We start from the raw sequence: 12,307 nt of genomic DNA, 5'->3' as shown, positions 1-12,307 counted from the left end.
CCCAGCATTCAAAGTTCTCTCTTTTTTAAAAAGTTTATTTATTTTGAGAGAGAGAGAGAGAAAGAGAGAGAGACAGTGGGGGAGGGGCAGAGAAAGAGGGAGAGAGAGAATCCCAAGCAAGCTCCGCATTCTCAGCACAGGGCCCAACTCCGGATCAGTCTCACAAACTGTGAGATCATGACCTGAGCCAAAATCAAGAGTCAGACGCTTAACCAACAGCCACCCAGGCACCTCTACAGTTCTCTTTTTAAGAACTCAAAGAATTCATTATGAAGGGGTGCCTGAGTGGCTCAATGGGTTAAGTGTCCAATTCTTGGTTTTGGCTCAGGTCATGATCTCACGGTTCATGAGTTTGAGCCCTGCACAGAGGTCAGTGCTGACAGTGCAGAACCTGCTTGGGATTCTTTCTCTCCCCCCCCCCCCCCCCCCAACGCTTGCTCTCACACTCTCTCAAAATAAATAAACTTAAAAAAAAAAAAAAGAATTCTTTATGAAAATTGACCACAAAATAGGTCATACAGCAAATCTCAGTAAAGAATTGATATTGGGGTACCTGGGTGGTTCAGTCGATTGAGCATCCAGCTCTTGATTTTGGCTCAGGCCACGATCTCTTGATCATGGGATAGAGCCCTGCACTGGGCGTGGAGCCTGCTTGAGATTCTTTCTCTCCCTTTCCCTCTACCCCTCTCCTGCTTCTGCTCTCTCTCAAAAAAAAAAAAAAGAAAGAAAAAAAAAAGAAAGAAAAATAGAAAAGAATTGGCACTATACAATGTTCTATGATAATGCAATTAAGTTAGAAGGAAACAATCAGCAAAACTAAAAGGTAACCAACGGTATGGGAAAAGATATTTGCAAATGACATATCAGATAAAGGGTTAGTCTCCAAAATCTATAAAGAAATTATCAAACTCAACACCCAAAAAACACATAATCCAGTGAACAAATGGGCAAAAGACATGAATAGACATTTCTCCAAAGAAGACATCCAGATGGTCAAACAACACATGAAAAAATGCTCAATGACACTCATCATCAGGGACATACAAATCAAAACCACAATGAGATACCACCTCACACCTGTCAGAATGGCTAACACTAACAACTCAGACAACAACAGATGTTGGCAAGGATGAGGAGAAAGAGGATCTCTTTTGCACTGCTGGTGGGAATGCAAACTGGTGCAGCCACTCTGGAAAACAGTATGGAAGTTCCTCAAAAAATTAAAAATAGAACTACCCTATGACCCAGCAATTGCACTACTAGGTATTTATCCAAGGGATACAGGTGTGCTGTTTCAAAGAGGCACATGCACCCCCATGTTTTAACAGCTCTATCTACAATAGCTGAAGTATGGAAAGAAGCCAAATGTCCACCGATGGATGAATGGATAAAGAAGATGTGGTATACATACACAATGGAGTATTACTCTGCAGTCAAAAAGAATGAAATCTTGCCATTTGCAACTATGTGGGTGGAACTAGAGGGTATTATGCTAAGCAAAATTAGTCAGAGAAAGACAAATATCACATGACTTCACTCATATGAAGAATTTAAGATACAAAACAGATAAACATAAGGGAAAGGAAGCAAAAATAATAAACATAGAACAAACAGAGGGTTACTGGAGGGGTTTTGGGAGGGGGGCATTAAGGAATCTACTTCTGAAATCGTTGCACTATATGCTAACTTGGCTGTAAATTAAAAAATAAATAAATTAAAAGAAATAAATAAAACAATTTTCTAGAAAAATATAATTTACCAAGACTGACAAGGAAAAAACAAAAACAGAATAAGCCTATAATCAGTAAAGAAATTTCAACAGTTAAAATATATCCATCTAAAAAATATCAGGCCTAGGGGCGCCTGGCTGGTAGTGGAGCGTGGGACTCCTGACCTTGGGGTCATGAGTTCAAGCCCCACATGGAGCATAGAGCTTACTTTAAAAATAAGAAAAATAATAAATAAATAATAAAGAAGTAAAAACGTCAGGCCTAGAAGGTGTAAAGATAGTTTGTACTAATCTTTTAAAGACTAGATAAACCCAAATCTTTAGAAAATTATTCCAGAGGCAAAATGAAGGAACGCTCCTCAACTAACAAATAAGACCGGCCAGTATAAGCTTGATACAGGGTGAGAATAGTTTGACAAAGGACAATTACAAGCCGGTATCACTTATCAATACAGTAGTCTCTCCCTTCTTATTTCCAGTTTTAGTTACCTGCAGTCAACTGTGGTCCAGAACCAAGTTATCCTCCTTCTGACATATAGTCAGAAAGTCAACAGTAACCTAACGCTACATGACAACCCCTATGTCATTCATCTCACTTCATCTCGTCACATTGGCATCTCATCATCTCACATCCTCACAAGAAGGGTGAGTACAGTAGAAAAAGATATTTTCAGAGAGACCACATTCACATAACTTTCATTACAGTATAGTTACAATTGTTCTATTTTATTATTGTTGTTAATCTCTTACTGTGCCTAATTGATAAATTAAAGTTTATCATGTATATTTGTATAGTAAAAAACAACACACACACACACACACACACACACACACACACACACACACACACACACAGGTTAGTACTATCTGTGGTTTCAGGCACCCATGGTGGGTCTTGGAACGTATCCTCCATAGATAAGGAGGGGGACTACCGTGTAAGAGAAAAAAATCCTAATACAATATTAGGAAACCGAATCCCCAAATTCTTTTGAAATACACCTCACGAGCGAGTTGACTTTACACAGGCTTGCAAGGATGATTTTACATAAAAAAAAAAAAAACAAACAAAAAAACCCAACAACTATACAATTGCCCAATAAGCATATGAAAAGATGCTCCACATAATTGGCCATGAGGGAAATGCAAATCAAAACCACTGTGAGATACCACTTCATAGCCATTAAGATGGTTATCATAAAAATTTTTTTTAGTTTTTTTTTCTTTTTCAACGTTTTTATTTATTTTTGGGACAGAGAGAGACAGAGCATGAATGGGGGAGGGGCAGAGAGAGAGGGAGACACAGAATCGGAAACAGGCTCCAGGCTCTGAGCCATCAGCCCAGGGCCTGACGCGGGGCTCGAACTCCCGGACCGCGAGATCGTGACCTGGCTGAAGTCGGACGCTTAACTGACTGCGCCACCCAGGCGCCCCCATAAAAATTTTTTAAATGAAAAATAACAAGTGACAGTAAGGATGTGATGAAATTGGAACCCTCATATGTTGCTGCTGGGAACGAAAATGGTGTGGCTGCTGTAAAAAGCAGTCTCCTGGAGGTTCCTCAGAAAACTAAACATAGAATTAACATATGATCCAGCAATTCCACCCATAAGTACACACCCAAAAGAAATAAGCAATCAAACAAATACTTGTACACAAATGCTTACAGCAGCATTACTGACAACAGTCAAAAAATGGAAACAACCCCAATATGTTCAAGTGATGAATGAATAAAGAAAAGGCGGTATATGCATACAATGGAATATCATTCAGCCATAAAAAGGAACAAAGTCCTAATACATGCTACAATCTTGATGAATCCTGAAAACAATATGCTAAGTGGAAGAATCACGACACAAAAGGCAACATATTGTATGATTCCAATTATGTATGATGTCCAGAACTAGAGAATCCATAGAGACAGAGATAGATTAGATGGTTGGCCAGGGCTAGGGGAAGGGAGGATGAGGAGTGACTGCTAATGGGTACAGGGCTTTTTTGGGGGGTGATGAAATGTTCTGGTTAGATAGTGGTGATGATTGCACAACCCTGTGAATACACTAAAAACCAATGAATTGTACATTGTAAAATGGTGACTTTTTTTTTTTTTTTTGCCTATCTCAATTAAAAAGATCATAGGCAGCAGAGTCAGACAGTCTGGGGGGGACAGCAGTGCCCAGGTGGCTCAGTTGGTTGAGTGTCCGACTCTTGATTTCAGCTCAGGTCATGATCTCACAGTTTGTGGGCTTAAGCCCCATATCAGGCTCCACACTGACAGGGCAGAGCCTGCTTCAGATTCTCTCTCTCCCTCGCTCTCTGCCCCTCTCCCAACTTGTGTGCCCCCCCCCCCACAAATAAGTAAATAAACTTAAGAAAAAGTAGTCTGGGGGTACAGATCTGTGTGTCTTGGGTAGATATTTTCATCTGTGGCCTGGGGTACTAGTCTATAATATGAGAATGGCAAGTTCCACTATTCAAAAGTAGGTTCTACTTCTCAGAGTTGCTGCGAGGAATGCCTAAAATAATAATGTAAAATGTTCAATATGGCAACAAAAAAATGCAAACTATCATTGTGACTGTAAGTGTTAAACGGCAAGGGATTAAAGAGTAGAGAAGCATGTCAAAGAGAAGAGTGGATGGGGGGACAGATGAGTCACACAAGATTTTGAACAAATTGAGCGAGGAAAATGTCCCACTCAATTGTCTCTAAAACCCAGAGTGGTGGTATGTTTTGCAGAGAAGATAGGCAACAGCTCTATCTTATACTGAAACCACCCACTTTAAGATGTTGCCCATTTTCAAATGAAAAATAGATACTATAAAGAAAGTTAAAGATACATGCTGAAGCATGGATGAACCTTGAAAACATGCTAAATGAAAGAAGTCAGTCACAAAAGGCTACATATTATAGGATTCTACCGACATGAAATGTTCACAATAAGCAAATTCACAGAAACAGTAGATTAGTGGTTTCCAGGGGGTAGAAGTGGAGGAGGGGGATTGGGACGAAAACAGGCAGTGAGTGTTAATGGCGACAGAATTTCTTGTCAGGGTAATGAAAGTTCTAAAACTGACTGTGGTGATGGTTGTAGAACTCTGTGAATATACTAAAAATCACTGAATTATACACTTTGGATGGACAAATTATATCTCAGTAAAGCTGTTTAAAAAAGACAGTAGGAAAAAAATCTGGATATGTAATTTACCAAATTAATAGATTAACGGAAAAAAACATGATAACCTCAACAAATGAAGAAAAAGGCATTCAATAAAATTTTGCAATCATTTGTGGCAATAACTTTAGAAAATCAGAAATTCAAAGGAATCTGAATAATTTAATAGAATTTTCCAAAAACTTAAGAGTAAACATCTTATTTAAATTGTGAAATAACAGGGCACCTGGAGGACTCAGTCAGTTAAGCATTGACTCCTGATCTCAGCTCAGGCCTTGATCTCGGGGTCATGAGTTCAAGCCCCAAGTTGGGCTCTGTGCTGGGTGTGCAGCCTACTTGAAAATAACAAATAAATAAATAAATAAAATTGTGAAATATTGGGGTACCTGGCTGGCTCAGTTGCAAGAGCATGCAACTCTTGATCTTGGGGTCATTGAGTTCAACCCCACATTGAATGTAAAGATTATAGAAAGAAAGAAAGAAAGAAAGAAAGAAAGAAAGAAAGAAAGAAAGAAGCAAACAAACAAACAAACAAACTTAGATTCCCCTTAAAGTCAGGAGCATAGACAAGAATGCCATGTGACACATACATAGCCTTACTTCTTATTAACAAAAACCCCAGGGGTACCTGGGCGGCTCAGTCAGATAAGCATTTGACTCGGTTTTGGCTCAGGTCATGATCTCACAGTTCATGGGATCAAGCCCCACATCAGGCTCCGCATTGAAAATGTAGAATCTGCTTGGGATTCTCTCTCTTCTTCCCTCTGCCCCTCCCTCTCTCTCTCTCAAAATAAATAAATAAACTTAAAAAATGTTCATTTAAGGCAGTTACTGCTCAGCTGAAAAGCCTCTTTTCCCAGACTCCCTTGCAGCTAGACTATGCCATAATTCTGGCCAACAAAAATTAGGAAACTCTTCTGAGGATTTCTAAGAAAGTTGTTTTTTGTTTTGTTTTTTTCTCCTGATAGAAGTACTTCTCCTTTCTCCCTGCACTTCCTTCTTCTTGCCTAGAATATGCATGCAATGCCTGGAGCTTTGGTGGTCCTCTATGAGGACAAAAGCCAAATGCTCCAGGATGGCCAAAAAGAAATATAGGATGATCTTAGGACACTGGTGATAGTGTGAAGCTGGGCCTCATGTTACATGAGAAAGTACACCCCTATCACTTGGGTTTTCAGTTACATATAGCTGAACACAATCCTAACCAGTATTAGTTTGCCGTTACTCTTCTTCTGCCTGTTAGTAAAGGTCTTAAGGTACACGGCAAAATAAGAAAAAAAAGAATAAAGACTTGAAAGGAAGAAACAGCTTACTCTTCAATAGTGCAGTAAAAAAGATTATATCAAACGTAGCAAAATGTTAACAAGTGGTGAATCGACTGCAGAGTATTCAGCTTTGAAATTTTTAAAAATAAAAATTTAGGGAAAAAATACTAATAAGCAAAAAAGAACAATTAATTTTACGTGTGACCACATATACCATAAACAAAGAGAAAAGACAGGGGTGCCTGGGCAGTTCAGTCAGTTAAGCACCTGACTTCAGCTCAGGTCATGATCTCACGGTCCGTGAGTTCGAACCCCTGTGTTAGGCTCTGCGCTGACAGCTCAGGGCCTGGAGCCTGCTTCAGATTCTGTGTCTCCCTCTCTCTCTGCCCCTCCCCCACTCACTCTGTTTCTCAAAAATGAATAAATGTTAAAAAAAAAATTTTTTTTAAACAAAGGGAAAAGACAAGGCAAATTATCAGTAAAGGATTAGTAAAAGATTAGCTTCCAAAAATACATGAAGAACTTTTACATATTCTGTAAGTCAGTAAGCAAAAGGTAAGCAACCCAATAGAAAAACAAGCAGATGATATGGATAAGACATTCATGGGAATGAAACCCATTATGTCCAATAACCAGATAAAAAGATACTGAGCGTACTAATCAAGAAAATTCAAATTAAAACAACAAAAATACAGCACTTCACAACACCTAACAGTTAAAGAGGCACAGGATGCTCAGCAATGCCCCTCTTAGTTATAATCCCCAGAGCAGCAACAAGTCCGTGAAATCAATATTCTTTACACAGTGACACTAAAACATCATTTGCCTTTTTCATCCTCACTCATGAATATTCAGTGAAGTTTTCCAGAGGCTCATGGTATACATCACAGCCAGATGACTGCAGAAGCAGATAGGAGAATCCAGCTGCCTTCTATTAATTCAGACATTAAAGAAATTTTCAAAAATATAAAAGCAAAGCAATTCTTTTATTTTGGAAAATATAATTATTTTTTAAAAAAATACTACTTATGATAACACATATCAGGTTTATTATTGGGAGTTTTTAAATAAGTATTTTAAACATATCTTCATTTTAATTTCCAATACAATAAATATTGACAGCTATAACTCATAAAAGCTCTTTAGGATCCTCAATCATGTTTTCAGAGTGTAAAGAGGACCTTAGACCAAAAATTTTGAGAACCACTGCCCTGGAGAAACTATCACACATGTATACCGGGAGACATATACAAGAATCTTCCTTGCAACACCGTAATAACAAAGAACTGCAATTACTTAAATGTTCATCAGAAGGAAAAAATGATAAACTGTATATATTCTTACAATAACTATATAGCAATTTTTTTTTTCAACGTTTATTTATTTTTGGGACAGAGAGAGACAGAACATGAACGGGGGAGGGGCAGAGAGAGAGGGAGACACAGAATCGGAAACAGGCTCCAGGCTCTGAGCCATCAGCCCAGAGCCCGACGCGGGGCTCGAACTCACGGACCGCGAGATCGTGACCTGGCTGAAGTCGGACGCTTAACCGACTGCGCCACCCAGGCGCCCCTAACTATATAGCAATTTTAAGAAATGAACTAATGCTACCTGTAACAGGTGGTCAAATCTCACAAATAATGAATTTCAAAAGCACAGTGCTGAAAGATACATACAATATGCCATGCATATAGTTTTAAAACATGCAAAATCATACTAGTATATATTATTATTTAGCAATACACACATATGTAGCAAGAGTAAAAAATAAAAATACATGGGAATGATAAAAGCAAAACATGGCTGGCTCAAACATGGCTGGCTCAGTCGGTAGAGCATGTGACTCTCAGTCTTGGGATCATGAGTTCAAGCCCCATGTTGGGCATAGACTTACTTAAAAAAAAAAAAAAAAAAAAGGCAAAAATCATTGCAAATGTTACCTGTGGGGAGGTGGGGAGAGAAATAGCATGCAGGAAGACTACACGGGAGCCTTCAATTACATGAATGTTTATCTCTTAAGTAGACAGTAGAAATGGAGGTATTCATTATGTTATTCCCTATAATTTTTTGTCTGGTTGCAATACATCATAAGTAAAATTTAAGAATGCTAAAGAGAGGGGCACAGGGGTGGCTCAGTCGGTTAAACATCCAACTCTGGATTTCAGCTCAGGTCATGATCTCACGGTTCGTGAGTTTGAGCCCCATGTCAGGCTCTGCGCTGAAAGCCTGGGATTCTCTCTCCCCCACACTCTCTGCCCCTCCCACCCTCTCTCTCCCTCAAAAAAAAAAAAAAAAAAAAAATGCTGAATAGATACAATGGGTGTTAGGAAGGGTGAGACACTGTAGGACCAACTTCCTTTGGTTTCAAATTAAGGGTGACTTAGGTTTGATTTAGGTCTCAAATCTAGAAAACTGGAAGACTATCAATACATTAGCTCAAACTTAGGAAGTCAGGATGAAGAAATAGTTTGGGAGAAGGTAAGGTGCTGGGATTTAGACAGGCTACCATGAGAAGTAGAAATGACAAAATTCTTAGAGAGTTGTAAATTTACGGATGGTGTTTGAGAACTGTCAGGGCCAGAGACATAGATTTGGGGCTCAACGAATAAGATGGAAGATTTGAGAATAGATGAGGTCATCAAAAAAGGTGGTAAAGGAAGATGTGGCTATGGACAAGCTTCTCCAGACAGAGCAGAGGAGACAGCTTGAGGAATAATGACACAGAAAGCCAAGACGGAGAAGATAAGAGAGGTTAGTGGAAGACAACAGTGAGCCCTCAGAATGGTAAGAAAAGGAATCAGAATCAGGTAGGAGAACATTCAAAGAGGGAAGGCATAAGAAGGTTCAAAGATAATAAAAAATATACTATGTCACTGGACTATATTAGTGTAATTTCAGTGTGCCAATTCCAGGAAGCCAATATTGATTAATCCCACCCCATTCTGACCACTCCTCTGTCACCTATTCATTCCAACAAATGCTGACAGTATCCTGTATGTGGACACAAAGGATACAACGATTGTCTTCAGCATCCTAAGATGACAGTAGAAGACAGAGACTAATCAACTACTAACACTACTAACACTAGTGAATGTAAAACCACAACTACCGTGAATGTTATCAGTGAAAGTACACGGAGCTTTGAGATGCGTAATTAGGGAACTGTTAACTCCTCTTTCCTTTCTTTTTTTTTTTTTTTAATTTTTTTTTTTTTTCAACGTTTATTTATTTTTGGGACAGAGAGAGACAGAGCACGAACGGGCGAGGGGCAGAGAGAGAGGGAGACACAGAATTGGAAACAGGCTCCAGGCTCTGAACCATCAGCCCAGAGCCCGACGCGGGGCTCGAACTCACGGACCGCGAGATCGTGACCTGGCTGAAGTCGGACGCTTAACCGACTGCGCCACCCAGGCGCCCCCTCCTCTTTCCTTTCAACAGGGTATGTTGTGCCTTCTTCAGCAGACTGCAAGCCCCTTAGGGCATACTTTTTTATACTCTTAGACTGCTGATTTTCTTTAGATATCTTCTCTAAGTGCTCAGCATAATGCTTCAAAATAATGGATATTTAGTATATACTTACTTATATATCTGTACGTTGATGCATCAGATTTTGTAATAAACATGTCCTACTGTATGGAAGAGCTATGACATTTTTTAAATAACCTGCCACAGGTGTTAAAGAGGCCAAAAGCAATGTGCAAGCCTTGGTGTGTCCTCTACCCACATCCCAATCAATTACCTTGAGATTGTATAGGATTATTTGCAAAGGGGGAACTAGTAAAATCATGGAAATTTTGGCACAAACATTCTCACCTCTAGAGAGACAACTCGAAATGTACACTCTACCAACAGTAAGCCAGTGCTATAATGTTATTTTTGCAAATAAAACCCAACATTCATCATAAGGCAATTAGCCATGACAAGAAAAAACAGTTTAGCGGTATTCAACAAGCAGCCCCACAACTACTTACATCACGAAATTGAACCTTTCCCAGTTCTCCTAATTCACTGACGCAACAATAAGCAGCTTCTGACTGTAGAAAAAGCTGGGCCAGCGTCATCTCCTCACTCCGGAAAAGCTCCCCCATGGTGGCAGAAAGTGCCAGTCAATGGAGTGTATGGATTTCTTTCCAACCTAAAGCAAAGAGAGAAAACCGCATGACCTCAGATATTACCAAGAGGGCTAAGAGCAAACAACACCGCAGTAAAGCTCTTTTGTTTTGCATTCCATATCTTCTACCCCTTGCAGACAGATTTTTAACATCCTGCTTAGAAAGATGGAAAGAAGAAATTGCAAAAGACTGTTACTAAATCCTCTCCTGCAGATGAAAAGTCACTTCCTTTGCAGTCAACACCAGGATCAAATGACAATACTTTGGGGCATCTCAATACATAAGAATGTATCCAGGTTAAAAACAGGAACTGGGATTCCCAAACAGCTCTTTAAATACCCTGGACAGGGTATTATGACTCAGTGGCGTTCACACTACACCACCTGTTTTTGGTTTGTGTCAGGAAACAAACAGAAGAGACCTAGATTACCCTCTCATAAAGGATGTCTCCCTTGAAATTAGTTTTCTACCCTCTACTGCCCATTTCTAACTCTCAGAGTCCCAGCACTACCCTAGAGCTAAGGCTACCTTAAAGGGTTTAACCTTCCAACTTCTCAGAAAACACCATTTTCTCCCTAAGGAATCTAAACACATCAGCATTATCAAAAAAAAAAAAAAAAAAAAAAAAAAAAAAAAAAAGAGAGAGAGAGAGAGGGGCGCCTGGCTGGTTCAGTGGGTACAGCACGTGACTCTTGATCTCAGGGTCATGAGTTCAAGCCCCAGGTTGGGTGTGGAGCCTACTTAAAAAAAAAAAAAAAAAGCCAGCTTGCATATTAAGCTGGATTTCAAGTCCAGCATGCCAGGAGTACATTGATAATGACAAAGCAGTTTTTATCAAGCCACAGGGTATAAACTGGCCACCTCCTTAGCTTTCCGTTTCTTATCCCCATCCTTCAAGATTAATTACATTCTTCCATCTGTTAAAGCTTCTCATACATAAGCCAATAAAGATTTCTTTTAGGGCTGTCTTATCCTCGCCCGGTATGAAAGACAATGGCGCTATCAGTGGTCCTGAAACTGCAATTATTTGTTCGCAATCAGCTATTGTAAGGCACAGACTGCACAGTATCTAAACTCACCACACCATACAGTATTTTTAGTATCACGAAGGCATCCATAATGGTAGGTGAAACTGGCATCAAAAAAGAGCTACTCTGCAAGGCTGGAAGACATTTTGAGAAATCTGAATGACAAAACCTTTGTGCATTTGATGTTCAAGGCACACAATAACACACTCATATATAAGCAAGGATTTCTCAAGAGATTACGTAGCTTGACTTTAAAATCGTCTATACCTGAGTCACTCAAAACAGCTGTTATCAACCCTCCCACATCTTCCCCCAAACAAGGAGAGATTCCGCAGCCTCTAAAGCCGGTAAAATTATGCCTGATCAGCATAGTTCAGGGGCTGCCAATAATGACAGCCTCCAGAGTTGCCTCCCTGCTTCTGTTCTTTAATGATTACAAGTCTCCCGAGAACATCTCTATCCCACTGGAGCCAAACAGAAAACCAGGCCAAAGCGATTCAAGGGTGGGACGATGTCACAAAACAAAATATGAAGAAACAGTAATTCTGCACAAGATGAATACAAATAAAGCGCCCGGCGCCCGCCTCATTATTGTCATCCAGTCTTCGTCTCCTACGAGGTACTCAAATTCACCTGCTTCATTTCCTGTCTACCCAGTGAGAAAGCAGGAATTCTCTGAGCCCAGGCACACCTACCTCCAGAAGTGACGATTAAAAGGGGGGAACCCTCAAATGGGGAGCCCCTTTAAGAAGCCCCCCAAATTTTTCTGCCTACCCAATAACCTTCAGTTCCTCCGCCTCCACCTTAAATGGGGGGGAGGGATCAGGGCCTCCAAAGAGGAGCGAACCTCCAATTCCTCTGCCCACAAGAGGGGCGCCCAAAGAGGGGTGAACCCCATTTCCTCTCAAAGACCTAAGATCCCTGCTAATTCCTTTGACAAGCGAGGAGGCTGTTAGAACGATTTCCTGTGCCCTTCCCGGGCCGCTCCCTGCTGCGCTGTACC

At 40.1% G+C, this 12,307-nt stretch overlaps 1 protein-coding gene across 6 annotated transcripts in view; it reads right to left on the bottom strand.

Annotated features, from left to right (window-relative positions):
- The window catches only part of ATP6V0A1 (ATPase H+ transporting V0 subunit a1), a 58,834-nt gene that overhangs the window by 46,373 nt on the left and 154 nt on the right, over positions 1 to 12,307 (bottom strand). For 5 of the 6 annotated variants that reach the window (XM_086687358.1, XM_086687354.1, XM_086687356.1 and 2 more), the window contains exon 2: positions 10,136 to 10,299. In XM_086687358.1, coding sequence (XP_086543484.1) covers positions 10,136 to 10,252 — 117 coding nt within the window. In that variant the 5' untranslated portion in view covers positions 10,253 to 10,299. Of the gene's footprint in view, positions 1 to 10,135; positions 10,300 to 11,999; positions 12,015 to 12,307 lie in introns of those variants that run through there. The other variant, XM_086687355.1, reaches the window with a different exon arrangement.

The sequence above is a fragment of the Puma concolor genome, chromosome E1 (assembly GCF_028749965.1).
Source record: "Puma concolor isolate L17-30 chromosome E1, mPumCon1.1.hap2, whole genome shotgun sequence".
Taxonomy (NCBI): domain Eukaryota; kingdom Metazoa; phylum Chordata; class Mammalia; order Carnivora; family Felidae; genus Puma; species Puma concolor.
This window is presented reverse-complemented; position numbering and strand designations above follow the sequence as displayed.